Source organism: Solanum stenotomum, chromosome 2 (genome assembly GCF_019186545.1).
Source record: "Solanum stenotomum isolate F172 chromosome 2, ASM1918654v1, whole genome shotgun sequence".
Classification (NCBI taxonomy): Eukaryota; Viridiplantae; Streptophyta; class Magnoliopsida; order Solanales; family Solanaceae; genus Solanum; species Solanum stenotomum.
Window position 1 is genome coordinate 69,017,612 of NC_064283.1, and position 19,827 is coordinate 69,037,438.

General features: G+C 28.0%; 1 protein-coding gene across 2 annotated transcripts; it reads left to right on the forward strand.

Annotated features, from left to right (window-relative positions):
- The first annotated feature begins 9,555 nt into the window (after positions 1 to 9,555).
- LOC125855439 (putative Myb family transcription factor At1g14600) lies at positions 9,556 to 14,861 on the forward strand. 2 transcript variants are annotated; one of them, XM_049535162.1, is made up of 7 exons: positions 9,556 to 9,788; positions 9,894 to 10,438; positions 10,567 to 10,643; positions 10,723 to 10,759; positions 11,208 to 11,412; positions 12,188 to 12,386; positions 14,540 to 14,861. In XM_049535162.1, exons 2-7 carry the CDS (start codon positions 10,312 to 10,314, stop codon positions 14,822 to 14,824), a joined length of 930 nt encoding a protein of 309 aa, XP_049391119.1. In that variant the 5' UTR covers positions 9,556 to 9,788; positions 9,894 to 10,311; the 3' UTR covers positions 14,825 to 14,861. The 2 variants fall into 2 exon arrangements, with proteins under 2 accessions (XP_049391119.1, XP_049391120.1); XM_049535163.1 differs by having other exon boundaries at positions 9,556 to 10,438; positions 11,211 to 11,412.
- The last annotated feature ends 4,966 nt before the right edge of the window (positions 14,862 to 19,827 follow it).

Here is a 19,827-nt window from a genome sequence, read left to right on the forward strand (position 1 = left end):
AAGGAAAAGAGTGTACGTAATGCTTACCTTAAGATTAGATGTGAAGGCAATGGAATAATTTATCAAGTCAAACTATGCATATTTCAATTTTCAAATCACATGGATGTGACTAAAAAAGTTCTTTCCATTAAATATAGTTTTTTTAATTTTGTGTTACTAAAAATTTCAATCCCATCTTACCTAATTTTTGTAACCTGGAGGATAAAAAGTCTAGGGACATGGACCCCATTATATTCAATCATTGCTGATTGAAGGCTCGTTTAGTTGCTCGTTTAGTCGGAAATACGTTATTTTGAAATAAATTATTTTATTATATATATTGTGTGATTTATTTCATTATCATGATATAAATTATGAGATAAATAATTTAATGACTATCTACTATGTTTAACTTAACACATGATAATATAACCATGTATTTTACTCTAGGATTATTATACATTCTCATACTAAATGATTCCTTAGGGTATGTTTGGTATGAAAAACAATATTTCTTCATGTTTGATATTTGGAAAATAAGTGAGTCTTTTTTATTTTTTATGTTTGATGAATAAGTATTTGAAAATATTTTATATATAATTTAGATAAATATTGTTACTAAGGTTGAGGTAGGAATAAGAGTGTGGGGAGGTAGTCCTTTAGATAAATAACTCAGCATTCAATTATATTTAGTTTAACGGAGAGATCACAAATTTCCTGATTTTAACCTCTAAATTCACACTAACAAGTAGGGTTTTGGAGTGAAGAAGATACAATCAATGTGAAATTTATTTTTCGATTCTTACTAAGTTATTTTTTATTTTAATAAAAAATAATTTCTTTAAGAAATATTAATTAAAAAAATGACGAACAAAATATTTAAAAAATTAAAAAAATATTTTCCTCCGATACACCCTTAATCATTGACATTTTTCTACTTTTTGGTACTTACAATATAGTTGAGTATTCTAGTCTTAAATCGACTAATCTCATTCAACTAGCTTAATTAGATTTTACACTTCAAACATCCAAGGCCCCCACTTATTTTAATGCTGACTATGGGTTAAATAGATTTTATCAATTTAAACTGGAGAGTTTAGATTTTGTGTGTCTTTTATATTTGAGATAATATATAAACGTTTATTTAATTTAACGTCAGTTGATATTTATGTTTTCTTTGGATGTGCTTAACCAGACATTTTCACTTGTGTAAATTTGAACAAAAATACACATATATTCTACGTGACATTCTACAAAAGTAGTTTGGTACGAGCTAGGTTATTTGGGTATTAAACTATACGTAAGTAATACCGTGTTGGATAGTAATTATCTTTTACTATGTATAAATTCAACACACTTAATATGATATTTAGTTTTTGCAACTTAGAAACTCGCATATATATATATATATATATGACAATTTTTATATGGTCCAAAATGAATTAATTGTTCTTTTTTTTCTCTTCAAAATTATCCTTCTCTTTAATGATGAGCTTCAGCTATCTCCAATTTTAAGAAAAAAGTTTGGAAAGAAACACAAAGGATAATAATATTGATAAATTATCCTTTGATTAAAGTTATTAAATAATTTTCTTAATAGATTTATCATACTCAATAACAAATTTTTAATTGTCATACCACTACAATACAATAAGTAAAGAATTTTATAGTAATAATATTATATTCATCATTATATTATATCTAACAATAACTATAACTTTTTTTTTATAATTAATTCATGCATAACTTTAATCAGCTACGAATGACCCTTAAAAATGTACTCCTACATTCAACTAAGTGTAACATTTCAAAAACTATATAACTTTAACCAGCTACGAAGCGACCCTTAAAAATGTACTCCTACATTCAACTAAATGTAACATTTCAAAAACTATATAACTTTAATCAGCTACGAAGCCACCCTTAAAAGAAAGTACTCCTACATGCAAAGTGTAACAAGCCAAAAACTAGTCCACTAGAAGAATACATTTGTGAAAGTGGCAAAGTTAACTAGGTAGGTGTGGTGTGGAGGATATATCTTGTCACACTGTAGAAAGCATGCATTCAAGAATCAAGATGGATATTCATTTAGATCTTCTCTGATCTAATAGGTAGCCCTGTAATTCTATTCTCTTTAACTCATTTCATTCCTTTTGCTCTAATCTACATAGTACAATATACTATACCTTCATCATGGTCTTCCCTATAACCCTATACATATATACCCTACCTACTTACACTTCAAACCCTAGTTGACATATTTTCAATTTATTTTGAGCTATTGAAAACAGTTTTTCTATCTTCAAAAAATAGCAATACATCAACGGTTGTGGTGGATTGATAAGTAATTCTCTGTCCTTAACCAGAAGTTTCAGGTTCGAACTAATTCAAATCACGTTGGTACATAGTAGTCTTTCTTAGGGAGTGTTTTACCTCTCAATGTGGAATTTTTCGATGCAAATTTAGATTTAGTTAAAATTGGATTTAGAGTGGAAAACCCAAAATAAAAAAGACAACGATACAATATGTATATATACATCTTATCTTTTTTTAAACAAAATCTATAAAAATACACAAAATATGGTATTGTATTTCTTCATGAATTTATCGAAATATGATTAAATTTGTTCTTGTATTATTGACACAATGCAAAGTTATGTTTTGAAATTTTCCTAAAGTTTTTTTTTTTTCAAAAAAGAGAGAAATAAACAGTCGCAATGTCTTAGTGATCAATGTAGTCAATTGAGCACCATGAAATCTCATGTTTCAAATTTTTAACAGATCAGAGAGAAACACTAATAATTTCTTCTGATAATCTATCTTAATTTTAGTGGACGAAATTTCTTGATACCTATTTACTCCAGATGTAGGCAAGTTAATTGAAATATCACAACTATCAATAAATGAATATTAAATAAATAAAGTATAGTAGGATGCACTATCATCATCCCTATAAATATTTGATCAAAAGATGAGAATATATATAACTTTGTTTCAAATTAGTCAATATTGACAATTGCCTAGAATATAGAGTGGTGACTCCTATATATGGGGCTATGGCTATGGCAGAAAAAAAAATTGATGATCTGTGGCTACTCCCACTGCAATCAATTGTCCTACCATACATAGAGTATCCAATGGTCAATAAAATAGGTGAATCTTAAATATTGGTGTTAAAAATTTAAGATGCACAAAAAAAAAAAAAAAAAAAAAAATTAGTTCGAGGGGTGATAATTGGACGAGTTGAGTTAAATTTGGACGAATCATAATGGGTTGAGAAAACAATTGAGTCAAGACTCACTTCAATATTTGTTTGATTCAAAATGAGTTGGGTTAAAATGATTAGGTAATGAATTACATTACGGGTCAAGACTCAGTTCAACTCAATTTTTACCAAACTTAATGATTTTACTTGGTCTTTTTAGGCTATTTTAGTACCTTATTTTTTTCTCTCTTTATTATGGTTATATACAACATATCAGATTAATTTTTTTGAAAAATAGTTTTTTAAAAATATTTTGACAAAAAAATTCATGAATCAATTCGGGTAACATATTAACCTATATTTTAATCGATTGAAACGAATTGAACTAATGAATAAGCTGGTCAATAACCCGTTGGACTTGATTTTACTATCTATATACTCAAGTAATTTCTAGCCTACTTGACTAAGTTTCTAAGAAAACTAAATGGTCTTTTTAAAAAATAAAATAAAATGGAAGTGATTGTTTTAAAAAGTTGATGTATTTAAACAAATAAGTATTTTTATTAATAGGAAAAAAAAAGTGGTTTCTTTAGAAAAATACTTTGTCTAAAATTTGATAGTGAAGCTAAACGATGTTTATGCTAATTAAAGACATATATAATAAAGTATTGGGTGAAACATCTAAAGTGCATATAAGCTTCTCTGAATATTTTTTTTAATTATTGTTTAGTTTTTTTAAAAAAAGTACCCTCTTGATAAAATAACTCGTGCACATATTTATAATAATAAAATCAATAAATATATAATATTGGTGTCTTTCGAATGCACTATAGGTAAAATAAAGAATGAATGTACATAAATATTTCTATAATAGCATATTTGTGATGTGATGAGATGAATATAATTAATTTTATTTTTAATTAGAAATCTTTGAGTTTTGAGCCTTCAAAATTAGGAAAAATATGAAATTGTTTCTTCTTCCAATGGACCTTGTTAATACAATTCAATATTAATTGATGTCTTAAAGCGATATTGAATATTCAACAAAAAATTAAAAAAATAATAACATAATATTTACTTAATGAAATCTCTTAAGTTAAATTTAAGAAGAATAGATTGTAGGTTGATTTACTACTCCTATTTTAAAAATAGGTAGATTATTTCTAACAGATTCTTAATTTAGGAAATATAATTTAAAGCAATGCTAAAACTAATGAAAAAAAAAAACATGAAAATTAAATATATATAAAAGGAGAAAAAGTGTTGTGTCATGTGACTGCTAATCCACTGCCAATATCAATTGTCCTTTGTACCTTATGAAGTATATTTTCCTCTCTGTTTGATCTTATATAGCAATTTTTTCCCCAAGTCTTGTCTCAAAAGAATGTTATTTTTTATAATTAAAAATAATTTAATTTTTAAAATTTTCTTTTAGAAAAATAGTGCTCCATTCAAATATATATATCATTATGTTAAATTAATCAGAAAAGTAGTAAAAACATTCATAAATTAAGCACGAATTATTAGTTTCGTTCATTAACTAATAACAGTTTTAAAAACACTTTTTTACTTGACTAATTAAATTTAAATATACCTTTAATTTTGCAACATGACTGAAATACACTCCTAAATTCTTGTCAAGTTTAGGAGTGTTTGCAACATCTTCTCGGCTTTTCTTTAATAGTCACATGCTCGTATGAGAGTTTAAGACTACTTATTATGTCATGTGGTAGATCGGAGTTGTGTCTAAATTTATTAGAATTTGACTAACTGAATTTAAATATTATCCAAATTTTGCAAAATGAATGAAATACACTTCTAAATTCTCGTGAAATTTATGAGCGTTTTCATCATTTTTCTCGGTTTTTAATTAAGAGTCTCATGCTCCTATGAGAGTTTGATATCACTTATTATGTCATGTGACAGATGGGGGACATATCTAAGTTTAGTAATAATTGTCTTAAAGATTGTCAATAGTTTATAGGCAATACTAATAATTTATGTTAAATTTAGAGATGTTTTAATACTTTTCTCTAAATTAAACGGTGTTCATATAAACTGAGACGGAAGGAAAAAAGTAATAAGACAAATCCTTGGGGTAAAAAAAAATAGTCTTTCTGACTCTCTCTTCTTTATGACTTCTTCCAATTTTGCATCATTCCATTCTCTGCAAAAAGCCAGGAATATCCATCATTCCTTCTCTGCCCCCGCTACCCCCCACCCACCCCTCTGTATTTTTTTTCTTTTGTTAATCCCTATAATTCACTTTCCAGTCACTTCAAAAAAATATTTACAGTATTTTAATATTTTGGCTTCTGCTTTGAAAAGTTTGGAAGAAGAATTTAATGCACAAATGGCTTTTTGTATTTGTTGTATTTTATATACAAGGGGTATATAAAAGTACTGTATGATTACTGCCCCTTTTAGGGAAACACTACTTTTTATATAGCTTGAAATGACAATTTTAACCTTGATTAAGGATCTATTAACTTTGTTAGGAAAAAAAATAGATTAATTTTGACACATGAAAGTTTATAAATTATCCACAATTGATCGATATATTTGAGGAGAGGTATCGTGATGTATGTTAATCACAAATGATGATATATTTAAGGAGAGGTATCATGATATATGCTATTCACAAATCACAGATGATATTATATTGATCAACGAGATGCATGGTGGAGGACTGAAGGTAATGATAGGCTAAAACCCTAGAATCTATGTTCAAGATGAACAAGACTAAAATGAAGTACTTAGAGACTAGAGTAAAAGTTTAATGTTGTAACATATGAAGTGTATATACGAGAGTGAAGATCGATATATAAGTCACAAAAGACAAAGTTTCAAGTATCTAGAATCTATACTCCAAAAAATAAAGAGATTACTGATTATGTCGGGCATCCTATTGGATCAAAGGGGTACTGTGTGATAACAATGTATCACTCTGATTTGAAGTTAAGTTCTACAAAGTGATGATTAAACCTACATTGTTGTATGAGACAAAGTATTCGCTAGTGAAGAATGTGCATTTTCAGAATACGAAGATAGCAAAGATGATAATGCTTAGATGTATTGTAGGCATATTACGACAGATATGCTTAGGAACAAAGTCATGTAGCACAAGGTGAGAGTTGCCTCTATGGAAGACAATAGGAAGAAAATGAGGATGAGATGGCTCAGACATGCATGTGAATATTACCAAGTGCGTGAATGCATCAATAAAAAGGTGTGAGAGATTGACTATAACAAATTTTAGGAGAGTTAAAATTAAGTAGGCCAAAGAAGATTAAGTGGAGGTAATTAGACCTAACTTGACATATTTCATCTTAACGTGAATATGACTCCAGATAAAAAATTATAAATATCAAAAATTATAATAAAAGGATAGTATGTAGCTTAGAATTGTCATATTTTTATGCAGAAGAGGCAGGGGCTAGTCTCTTTCTTCTCATCTTCTAGATCTCCTTGGTTAGCAGTATTAATTAGTCTTTGCGTATGTTGCTTTTTTCATTTTTTTTACTATTATGTGCTATTCATCTTGCTATTGCCGTTTTCCTTGCGATCATGCTTTAATTATACTTCTTTTGAGTAGAGAATTTGCTTATTATAACTCCACTCTGCAAAGATAGAAATAGAAATGTGTATTCTATCTTTCTCAAACTAAATTTACGAGGTTACATATATTAAATATGATATTGTAATAGTTGGAGAGTTGTTATTTTTGTGAAAATATTGAGAACTCTCCAACGAATTCGATGGGAAATTCGTTGAAAATGTTCTTCGGGTGATCAAAATTAGATTTCTGACTACCTTAATCTATAATCCCTAGAAAAATGGAATAAAACTTGACAAAAATCTAATAGTATTATTAGTAATATCACATCATAAGTAAGAAAAACAACAACCAAAAGTGTAACGAATAGAGTATTCTAAATATACACCATTGTTTTTACTCTCAATCAAAAGTATAACGAATGATAAATATTGGGCAATTTCAAATAATATAGTGGCAAATTTGAATTTTTTTCATACAAAAGTATAACAAGATGATAGGATCAAGTATGTTATAGCAAATAATATGCAATATTAAAAAAAATAATGGAAATTTATATGATTATTATTAGGAAAAATTTCAACATTGGCATTTAAAGTGCAAGAAAATAAGGATGCTTTTTTTTTTAATGGGTAAGTTTGATTTTTCAAATAATTGGCACCGGCTAACAAATCCGTCTTTTGACTAATTTACCATCTTGTCCTCACTCTCTATTCGTCTTTCTACCGTTGATTTCCAATAAAAGATATTTATTGAACGGTTAGGATTTCATTGATTAGTTTCTATTTGTCCTTTGATGACTTTTTCTTTGTTTGGACTCTTTCTATTATCTTTTGCCTTTGTTTTAGGTAAAGTTGACTTTTGTCTGTCTGGAGTCTTGACTTTGTGAAAAGAAAGAAAAAGGACCATTTTTTCTTGAGTCTAATATTTCATCTGTGGTAATTTATGTGATATCGTTTGATTTAATATAAAAAATAAAAAATATGAAATTTACAATATAAAATATTTTTTGACCACTTTTATGAATATAAATTATTTTATCTAAGGATAAAGAAAATTTAAGTTATGTTATTTCGAATCATAGAAATATGATTATTCTTTTTAGCAAAACATAAATTTGGACAGAAGGAATACTTCTCCTTATAATAGCCTCGAACTTTATTTATTATTTTTCTTGGAGGGGGGAGGGGATTCTATTTCCGAGTCTGTTTTCGATTCTTTCGACCTTGAATCTAGGAAGTGGGGGTTCTATGTAGTTTTTGGTATTCGCTTTGAGATTAGATTAATTTGAATTCAGATCTGAAAAGTGGAGGTGGAATGAGCGGAGATGGGGTAGGGGGTTTTACGTAGACCGTAGTATTTGATATTCGCTTTGAAGTTAAAGTAATTTAAATTCACATCTAAAAAGGGGTGGAGCCGTGGTGGGAGTGGAGGGAGAGGGGGGGGGGGGGGGGGNTATATTCACTTTGAAGTTAGAGTAATTTAAATTCACATTTGAAAGGGGTGGAGTCATGGAGATGGAGGGAAAGGGAGGGGGGTGGAGGTGGGGGGGTCAATAGACCTCGATTAAAGATAGATGAATACTTATAAAAATTACTTACAATTTTACCACAAAATTTGATGGTGTATAGTCTGAGGTTGTTTTCAAATTAATTTTAATTAAATTATTCTTCATTTTGTTAGTCTAATTATGATTATGAAATTGAGGTGGGAAATAGATAATAATAACTATGCATCGCTCAGCAGATAGTCTAAATCGTATATATAAAATTTGTTATGTAATACCATTCTATTTAGACTAGAGTTTAAAATGTAATTTAATATAAATGTTAATTATTTGATTATCTTAATGTTATGAACTGCATTTATAATTGATAGTCGTTAATTTATTTTTTAAAAAAGACAAATTATTGACCAAATACATTAATTTATACTGATATTTTTATTTATTTAATTGAATAAACCAAATGTGTATCCAATTGAGTAAAACGTGGTGTCTTGTACATCTGATCATGTCGGTCTACTTGTCTTATTATAATACGAAATAAAGAATCATTTTTCAAAAAAATAAAATATTATAAAATATTTAAAAACAATACGAAAAGTATAATAAAATACAAAAATGAATTTTAAAAAAAATACTTCAAATACACATAAAATTATACATTTAAAAAGAAAGATATTAAAATTGAACAAATAAACACAATATGTTCTACGTGATAATTTTGTGTCTTATATGATTTCCGACATATATTATTGCATAGAATTCGGCATAAAATATCAAAAATTAAATTACCGAATCCCACAACCTTTTTACCCTTATAGTTTTCGTATTTAAATTTGGTATAAGACATTAATATCATTTGATATTTGAAACTAAATATCAATTATTACTTAATCAATATCATATATCAACATGTTCATTACTCATTAGTATAAGTTTACGGACTAAAATATCATGCTTCTTCATAGAGAGATAGAAATAATTGAAGCAATCAGCTACAATTTCAATATGATATTACTAAATACTATATCAAATCAAAATTTACTACTATTTGATATTGATTTTAAATTATTAATTATTAATTATTGAATATCAAATGTGCAGTAATATTGGTGTAAAATGAAACGATGAGAGTAATATGTAGGGTGGGCATATGTGATGATGAGAAAGCGAAGAGAGTCAAAGTATCAGCGCATCAGTTGCTTCTACTATTTGTATATTTGTAATCATTTCTCTTTATCAGAGTGAAAACAAAATACATATATAGACAGAGTGAAATATTTTTGACAAGGAATTTCATTTTCTCGTGATCTTTCTTTTTTTCTCTTTCTACAGGTAAAAGTAATAATTGTACCTTTTTTTTTGTTGCTTTAAACCTAGACATTTCCAACGGGATTGCCAAAATACCTACTCTTTTCTAACTTCAAATATCACCTTCTTGTTCAACCTCTATATAGAAAAAAAGAACTTGGGTAAAAATCTTTTTTCTTCATTCAAAAAGGAGTTTTTAAGACACCCTTTTGGATTTTGAAGTGATTTTTGAGGTAAAAAAGGAGTCTTGGAGATACCCTTTTGGATTTTGAGGAGTTTTTTTGTGGTAAAAATGGAGTCTTGAAGATACCCTTTTGGGTTTTGAAGTGTTTTTTGAGGTAAAAATGGAGTCTTGATAATTCCCTTTTGGATTTTGAAGTGGTTTTTGTGGAAAAAAAGGAGTCTTGGTGATACCCTTTTGGATTTTGAAATGATTTTTGTGGGAAAAAAGGAGTCTTGATCATACCCTTTCGGATTTTGAAGTGGTTTTTGTGGGAAAAAGGAATCTTGAAGATACCCTTTTGATATTTGAAGTGATTTTTGAGGTAAAAATAGAGTCTTGATCATACCCTTTTTGATTTTGAAGTGGTTTTTGAGGTAAAAATGGAGTCTTGATCATACCCTTTTGGATTTTGAAGTGATTTTTGAGGTAAAAAAAGGAGTTTTACAGATACCCTTTTGGAATTTGAAGTGATTTTTGTGATAAAAAAAGGAGTCTTGAAGATACCCTTTTTGATATTTGAGCTTAAAAAGAGAATGGGAAATTGTGGAAGAAATGGAGGTGTTAGACAATACATAAGATCAAAAGTTCCACGTTTGAGATGGACACCTGATCTTCATCATTGTTTTGTTCATGCTATTGAAAAACTTGGTGGCCAAGACAGTAAGTTTTTAAACTCACTATTTTTCTCTTCTTTTATTGAATGAGTTAGTGGTAAGTCCTGCTTACATTCTACGTAACATTGTCGTACTTGTTTTTGACTTTTTGTTTTGGTGCTAATATATGTATAGAGGCTACTCCTAAGCTTGTTCTTCAAATGATGGATGTGAGAGGACTTACTATTTCTCATGTCAAAAGCCATCTTCAGGTTAAAGATCTTTTTTTTTTTATAAAATTTGTAAAGTTCAAGACTTTATTATAAGTAACACTTGTTTACATGAAAACAGATGTATAGAAGCATGAAGAGTGATGTCAACAAGCAAGGTATATATATTAATGTTCATTGTTATACTATACTAGTACTAGTATATTAAATGTTCTTTCATTATGGATTAATTGACCATATCTTTTTTGTTTCCTCTATTAGACTTTCTTGATCTTTGCTTTTTTTCACATTTGTGCATATCTAACATGTAAGCATGTTTGTGGAAATAATCTCACTTTCATTTATTGCATATCCTTTCTTTCTTTCTTTCCCAATGAATGCATGTTTCTTTTCATTATCAATACATCATAACATACTCAGTATAATTTCACGAGCAACGTCTTAATACATTGCAATATACATAGACTTGTGGGAATAAAGAGACTGTTTTTGATAGACTCGGGATAATTCCACAAGTGATGTATTGAGACGTTGACTTGTGATAGTAAAGAGATTGTTTTTGATAGACTCTAATCGTAAACATTTTTTGTTGTGTTTGACAAATAGCAGAGAGAATGAGTATTCAACCAAGAAAACAAGAGTGTTTAGAGGATCTTGGTTGTCATTATCAACAACAAGAAGAACAAGAAGATGAAGGGTGTGTTGAACAACAAAAGCTTTTGGTTTACCAATATCCATTATCTTTTAGCAGCCCCAATATGGAGAGAACAGATTCTACACCATACTTTAACAGTGTTCAACCAACAAAAAGGTGATTTTGTACTGTTTTGTTGGCCTCAGTTTCCCATGTTATAAAGTGGTTTTTTGCTAAGAAACAAAAAAGGATTTTGCATTTATGCATTTTGATATGGCATTATTATCTTTCCTTTTAAACTTTTTCAGACTTATATTGATAATCTAAAAAGAAATTCTACACTATTATATCACTTATCTGTGGTTTAATTGGCGGGGTAAGAATAATAATCTCTGGATATTTTTGATTTTTTTTTTCCGTGTTTGGTAATGGATATTATTTTGTCTCAAATTATTTTATTAATATAAATAGTAGTATAGGTTATCTCATATATTCCACGAGATAAAATAATCTCATACGATATTCTTGTCTATATCATACCACCAACCAATTGACCCCTTAAAATATAACTATAGTTATATTGCTCAGACCCTTCGTAAATGTGGTTGCACCCATATTAAACCCTCTAACAATATTGTCTCACCCATAATGAATCCTAAAAAATACATACTCCTATCCTTCAAAAATATTTGATACACATCCGATAATATTTTTAATACTCTACACATAAAATGCGTTCGCACGTCAAATAACACTGACCATGAAAAAAGTCTTTAGTTCTACATACATTGTCAATCATGTTTCTCAAACTCTCCAAAAAATATTACCACTCGTATCATATCCTTTAGAAATATAACACCCATCAATTATATTTTTAAAGAATTCGAGCAACAAGTGACAATAGTAACTTGAAAAATAACAACTTTTTGTTTGATGAATTTATTTTATACAGGGCTAGAATAGAGAGGTGCAGCAGCCAGAGAATACGTGAAGCAGTGAGCAATGAGTACAACAGTAGAAATGATTATAATATCCATAGTATTATGGCAGATGAGAAAAATGAAACAGCACAACCATTGTGCAATAGTACTACTCATATCTTTAATCCTCTTACAACAAGCAATGAACTTCAAGAATCTCAATTTTTCAAGGTACGTATCCCAATATACTTTTTTATTTGTTTGTTCAAATTAAACTGCTAGTTATAAGTCTTGGTATTAGTAGTAGTAGTAGAAATAGTAGGGGTAGTTTCCTTTGTGCAGCTTTTTTTTACTATAACATAAGGTTGAGTGTACTATTTGTGTTATCAGAGGCGGAGTCATGATTTTTTTAGTTTATAGATTTTGAATTCAAGTACATAATAAAGAGGACTTTTAAATATAAATATAGAATTTGATCAACATTTTAACATATAACATATCTTATTGCACGAAGGATATGCTTACGTATGATTCTTTTTGTTTAGTTTTTAAATATTCAGAATTTTAATTTCATAATATTTTCGTTGTTTCAATGTATGTGAAACTGCTCGACTTAGCCTAAAGTCTAAGAAAAAAAGATTTTTTTTTTGAAATTTATAGTATAAGACGTTATTTGACAATTTGTGTGATTATAAATCATTCTATTAACGATAATAGAGAAATCTTTACTCAATATATAGGAATGTAACATACTATTTGAAACAGACTAAAAATGAATTTGGATGGAGAGAGTATTGAGTTTAAATAATCTAGTTTAGTTTTAATAGTTAGTCAAATTATAAACCCTGAAAAAAGCTAGAAGTGTCACGTAAATTGAGACGAAAATAATAAGGAATACTATTTAATTTTGGTTTACTTTGAAGTTCCAACTCTAGTCATACATCATACTTCTATTTTTTTTTCTTCTTTTTGTCTAACTTTGCCAGTAAATTCTTTGCTTGAATCTTCAACATGGTGTCTACAACTGGCAAAGCCTATTAAGTCTTCATTCTATAGGGTATTAGGTACACTAGTAAGTAGTTGACAGATAAAGTTAATGTTGCTTTCTCTTCTCTTGTTTTTTCTAATAATATTTTTTTTTTCCTTAAGAAGAAAATAAATTAAGTATGGTTAGATACATTGCCCACCCCCCCTCCCCCCAAAAAAAATAATTTAAAAAATTGGAAAACTAATACTAACAAGTTTCAACATAATAATAAGTACAAAAAAGTGGAATTAGCCACGAACTTGGTCGCTGAATTGCTGATAGTTGACATGATTTGTCGCTAATCCTTTGATAAATAGGATTATCGACGAATTTTTGCTGTCTAGCTACTAAAATTTTGTATTGCTAATTCTTGTTTCGTGGGAGTTTCATGCCTCATTTTATAGGTCTATTATCTCGTTTATTATGTATATTCATCAATAGTTACATCTTTTAAGAGACCTGATCGTTCAAATATATCTATGTCGATATTAGATATAAAATTTCAAATATATATATTATTTGTTGGATGGGTTGTTGAGAGTGTATTTATTGTGCGTTGGTCATGTTTTGACATGAATAAACATGTTGATAGGGAAATGGAATTTCCATGCTTTGCAATTATATTCCAACATTAATTAGTCTTTCTATAACCTAAGTTTTTGTATTTTTCTTCATAGAATAACCTCAGCATTTGACAAAAAAATTATGGTTGTTATAACATATGGTAAATTTAGAAAACCATACAAATGTGGAAGGGAAATTGAGGAATATTTCAAAATCTCTTTGAGATCTTATATTATAACAAAAAAAATCCAAGTGGTATTTAATACATATAGTATGGTACAAATATGAAAGCAGCAGTGCATTTATTTTGGTGGACCATATTTATTTAATAAGTAATGAGTAGTCTTTTTGGTACATTTTTTTTCACAAAATGAGCAGTGCATTAAGATATTTGAAAATTGTCATCATATAACATAAATAAAAATAGACGTTTTGGCTTTTGGACTTATTAGAACATAATTCACATTCAACAACATTTGTTGTGGCATTACCAAGAAAAATAATCTCTAATTTTAGCCAAGTTAGAGTTAAAGGTTAAAATTATTAGCTATGTTCAAACTTTTTAGAATAAATCATTAGGTACATATCTGATCCTTCAAAAGTAATGTACTTGACATCATAAGTTGTATTGCTCTTTATGGTTGGACTATATATCTTATCATTACAAAATATGTTAGTTTACAATTAAGTTTAACCTTTATAAACGAACAATGTTTAGATAATCAACCATCTACTTAGTTTAACATGTTAAACTATACTTGATAGTATGTACATCAATTTTTTTGTTGCTTAGGTATTGAAGACACAAGATTCAAGTAGGGATTCATCAAAGAGATTCAAATTTGAGGGCTCGATGAAGATAGATAATGTTCGAGAAGAAGAAGAAGAGGAGGATGAACGTGGATTATCGTTGTCTCTCTCATTGCATCGTCCTACGACTCAGAGAAGCAACGCATCGTCCATAATAAGTGAGATTAGTGAAACAATTTCTTCATACTCAGGAGGCTTAAGCTTGAATGTTTGGCATTCTTCATCTGAAAAACAAAATGTTAATCTTAATCTATCTATTGCATTATGAAACTTAATTACAAGAAAATTAAATTCCCCCTTAGGTGAAATTTTGAGATTTTTATTTAGTCTTTATGTATATTAAGGGGTGAATTTTTACTTTTTTTTACTGTAGTGTTTCTCTCTCTCTCTATCTTTTTTTTTTTTTTTTGGTTATTATTTTTTGTCTTTTTGTTCATGTTGATATTAGGAAACACTTCAGTAACTTGAGTGTATTGTAACTTTTATGTAATTTTTATATTTTTTGTCTTTTTGAGTAATCTAGGGTTTCATATTTGTCTTACTATTATTTTGTTTTGTTTGTAGCATTAAAGATGGTGGTGTATTGCACTTTTGTCTTTTTTATGACTAAAATGAATGATATTAAAGTCATATTAATGTACAATTTTGTCAATCATGAACTGGAAAATAATTTATTTTTTACATATTTGTTGAATTGGTATAAAAAGTAAGATTTAAGACGATAACAATAACATGTTCAACGTAATTTTATCGATAAAGTTTGAAAAAGGTAGAATGTAAGTATACTTTTCTTTTGTAGGGTAGAGAGGTTAAGAAAAAAATAATAAGAAGAAAAAAGGAAAAATAATCTTGTGCTATCTTGCTGTGTATCATTTAGAATCGTTATAAATATAATTAATAAATTTTAAATCTTGAATTGGCTTTTATCAAGAATTGTTATAAATGTAATTTCTAAATTTTAAATCTTGAATCGGTGTTTATCATGTTGATATCATATGAGTAACTTGGTCATTTATGTTTAGCTTTTCTAAATCTTGAATCGGCGTCTATCATGCAGATGTGGGTGTTGATGGTTTGGATAAAAATTGATCTAAACCGAAAAACCAAACCAAAAAATCAAACCAAACCGATTAAATGAACCAATTTAATTTGGGTTTTGGTTTCATCAAAATTTATTTATAATTTACTTATGAAAGAAAAAATGTCCAAGGTGAGAACATTTTTCTTATTGGTTTCATGTATATAAATGTCTATGGAAATTCATTGTGGACTGAAAATGTCATTGTCTCTTCCTTCTATGCCAAAATAGTGAATTTTGAAGTTTTATTCAGTAAATTCAATTATCCAAAGTTCTGTAATGCCAGTCATTCTAACTATTTTTTCGTTTGAATGGATTGTTATCACTTTTTTCACGTTTTGAATGAATTGTTTCTTTTATTTTTATGTATGGTTAATAACCGAATAACCGAACCAAATCAAACCCAAATCAAAAACAATTAAACCGATAAATGTATATTATATTTGGTTTGGTTTGGTTTTGATAATTTTAAAACCGATTAAGTTGGTTTGATTTTGATTTTGACCAATAACCGACCCAAACCAACCCGTGAACACCCCTACATGCAGATATCAAATGAGTAACTTGATGTCTTGATCATTTATGTTTAGCTTTCCTAAAATTCAACTTATCATATGTTTTCTCTATTTTATCACGACAAAAAAATAATGTCTAGTATAATTATTTTCTGCAAAATATATAATGCAATAATATAGTGGCAGATACAAAAGAGAAATTTGTAAGTAACAACAACTTATAGATTAACTTACTTAGAAATATTAATACCCATATTATAGAATTTCCCAACAATAAATTATTGATACCATCCTCTCAAAAATTTATGAATATATATTGTTTGACCAACTAGTTTATCAATATGCTCGAAATATATACAATATATATACTATCAAAGTATATAGTGTATATAAGTATATGTACATTTAGTATAATCATACATTTTGTACATATTTTGTAAATCAATTGACTGAAGTGTTTAATTGAAGCCATAATTATCCCATTAAATTAAGAATAGAATGTAATAGGGCCCATGATTTTTGACTCTTGATCCAAGTGAGACACCAAATTAGGTAAGATAGTGATTGAATTTAGCAACATACATGAATTATAATTAATTATACATACTCTTTAATTTGATGTTCATGTACATTTGGAAAAGTACTTACAATTTTGTCAAACCTTGACATGCAATATTCCTCAGAAATAAGGTAAGCATTACGTCCACCCTAGCTTTTAATCATATGGTATGCTATGAATATTATATAGTAGTGACCGTGGGTTATTGTGGTGTTCTAAAAAAAATACTAATTTTAATCGGACGATCCAAAAGTTACCAATTTTATAGGTAGACTTTTTTGCTTCGATTTTTGTATTATTTGTTGCTGCTACTATTTTTTCATTCATAATTTTCAATATGGCTTCTTTATTATTACTATATTTCCTTTTTAATACCCAATTTTGTTTGTTTTATTTGAGCTGAAGGTTTATCACAAATAATCGACCAATCTTCACGCGAAATGGATAAGATTGAGTACAAACTATCCTTCCAAAATTACACTGAATATATGATAGTGTTGATATTTTCAATATGATTTTTTGCCAAAAGATAATCTTTCTTGTATTTCTAGTTTCTTTTTATATGTATATAATAACAAAACTTAGAGGTGATATAAAGAAATATATTAAACATGGAAATGTGATGAAAAATAAGTAAAGACTTTTAGTAAACTTGAAATTGTGAATATGAGTCTTGTTTCGTGGAGTTATAATAACCATCAATATCTCTAATTTTCATTTATCTAGTTATAGTAAAGGTTGATATCTTGTAAATATATTTTTTATATAGATATGGTGGTTATACATTTTTAAAAATATCTTTAAATATTTATTTAATCATGAATTTTGATCTTCAAATATTTTCAGTCGCATAACTTTAAAAAAATCATGTAACATACATGTTCAAACACAATTTCAATCTTCAAAAAATACGATTACAAAAATTCAATATTTGCATTTTAAGTTTCAACTTCAAAATTCATGTTCAAACGAGAGTTAAAGTTACCTGAGATTTTTCGAGATAAAAACTGTCACCTAAACTCTTCTAGAAGTTTGACAGAGCGAACTTACGTTATCACTTAGGAAATTCAATATATAAGAAAAAAAATACAAGAAGAAGCTGAGAGATGTAATAATTATTATTGTATACGTAAATAACAATTTTCATATAATATTATAATTCTTCGATGAAAGAAATTATGAATGAATTCATTACAGCTCTTGTCTAGTTAATTTAATTAATATGTGCACAAAATGAGCCACTAATGAAGAGCTAACACTTTGACAAAACTAGATATGCAACATTGTGATAAAACACTCGTGCACAAAATAGGTCAATTATGGATGTTTGATGTGACATTTAATTTCTTATATTATGCTAATTTGAAGTAATAATCCAAAATTGGATCCCAACAAGTACTATTTTCTTCTTGTTTTAAACTTGGGAAGGGTAGGAACAAAGGAAAAAAAAAATAATTTTCTATTGCCTTGCATTGAAAACCTTTTAACTTTTTTCTTTTAGTAGGTTTCCAAATAAAAATATATGGGTGTTTTTGGTATGAAATATTTTTCAGAATATATATTCAAATTTTTCATGTAATTTGGTTGATCCACTGTTGAAAAATATTTTCTTTAGAAAAACAAGTTGCTTACCATGATTGAAATGATATTTTAAGTTCATTGTTTCCTTTTTACCCACCCGATGCCCCAACCCCCCACCACTTGACTATATTCCACCCCAAAACCATGAACCCCCATTCCCTGCCCGCTTTATCTGATCTTACAGTATTTTTCTAGATAACATATAATTGCTCGTGTGAAGTAATATTTTTTTTGGTTACTTATCAAATGCTAGAAAATATGTATAAAGCATATTTATTTTCCAAAATAATAAATATTTTCCTTGAAAACCAAAAACACCCTTAAATGTAAATTCCCCTTATTTTTATAAGTATTAAAAAATTTATTTATTTGCATGAAAGATTCTGACAAACAACCTGCTAGCTACTATAAATTGATCTTTGACAAAACAAAAGTTGTGTTTTCTCATTTGGTCAATTTTAATTGACCAAATTAGTAGCCATGTTTGAATATTGTTAATTAAACAAAAAAGGGATAGAATGTTACCTAGAGAATGGAAAAAGCTCTAATTTAAGACTTTTAGGTAGGAATATTGTTCAAGATAAATAATTGTAATAAGGTCAAAGATCACAGCTATATAATCACATGCATGATTATTAATATAATTATTTGAAATACATTTTTCAAGGAATTAGGGTTGGGAATCCTATGGTCTATTTTTTATGACAAAAATTCAAATAGAGTATTCTATGCAATTCACACAATGGAAGGTTATTCCTAACAGGTTGGCAATATTGACTTTGATTTTAAAAGTTTGCATTTTTAATTTATTGTTTAGCGATAAAAGTTATATATAGTGTGTCTGTTTAGGTTTTCTTTCTATGCCCTTCGTCATATTTCTGACTCTGTCGAATTATACTATTTGATCAGTTTCCCTCATTTGAATTGCTATTTGATCGCGTTCACTCATAAAAGGTGTTAACTATCTCATCAACCAATATTTTTATCTGAACTTTAAATTATGTGTTCATAAATACATTATGGTTCTTACTGATGTATTTGAGTGTTGTATCTACAGGAACTATAAGACTAGGATTTTAGTTATGTACGTTTATGTCCATTCGAGAATATTCGATGATAAAAACAAATATATCATGTACATTGACTATATATATATATATAAGAAATTTATGTCATAGAAGTAGTTTAGGACAATACTTTTAATTTAAAAAAATCATTTCCAAGAGTTTGAACATTAGACTTTTGGTTACCGAACGAGGGAAATCAAACCATCTCACTCCAACCCATGAATATTTTTCAAGGGTCAAGGAAAAATTGAATCATCTCACCCCAATTCATGTTGATCGATATAGTATTAGTGATTTGAACTATGACACCCCAAATTTTGTATTTTCACCTAAGTAACATATTTTGTTATATAAGTAGAGATTGGCAAAAGTTTAAATTTAGTCAAATGTCCATAGATTACAAATGCTTTAATAAATTATTTTTTTTTCTATGCGTATAGTTGTTAGTTATATGTATTTTTATTACAATAT

Bases quoted from the DNA above. Each gene is read 5' to 3' on its own strand.
- LOC125855439 (XM_049535162.1), top strand. From the start codon at position 10,312: ATGGGAAATTGTGGAAGAAATGGAGGTGTTAGACAATACATAAGATCA. The intron at 10,439-10,566 runs GTAAGTTTTTAA...ATATATGTATAG, and splicing joins AAAACTTGGTGGCCAAGACA to AGGCTACTCCTAAGCTTGTT. The intron at 11,413-12,187 runs GTGATTTTGTAC...TATTTTATACAG, and splicing joins AGTGTTCAACCAACAAAAAG to GGCTAGAATAGAGAGGTGCA.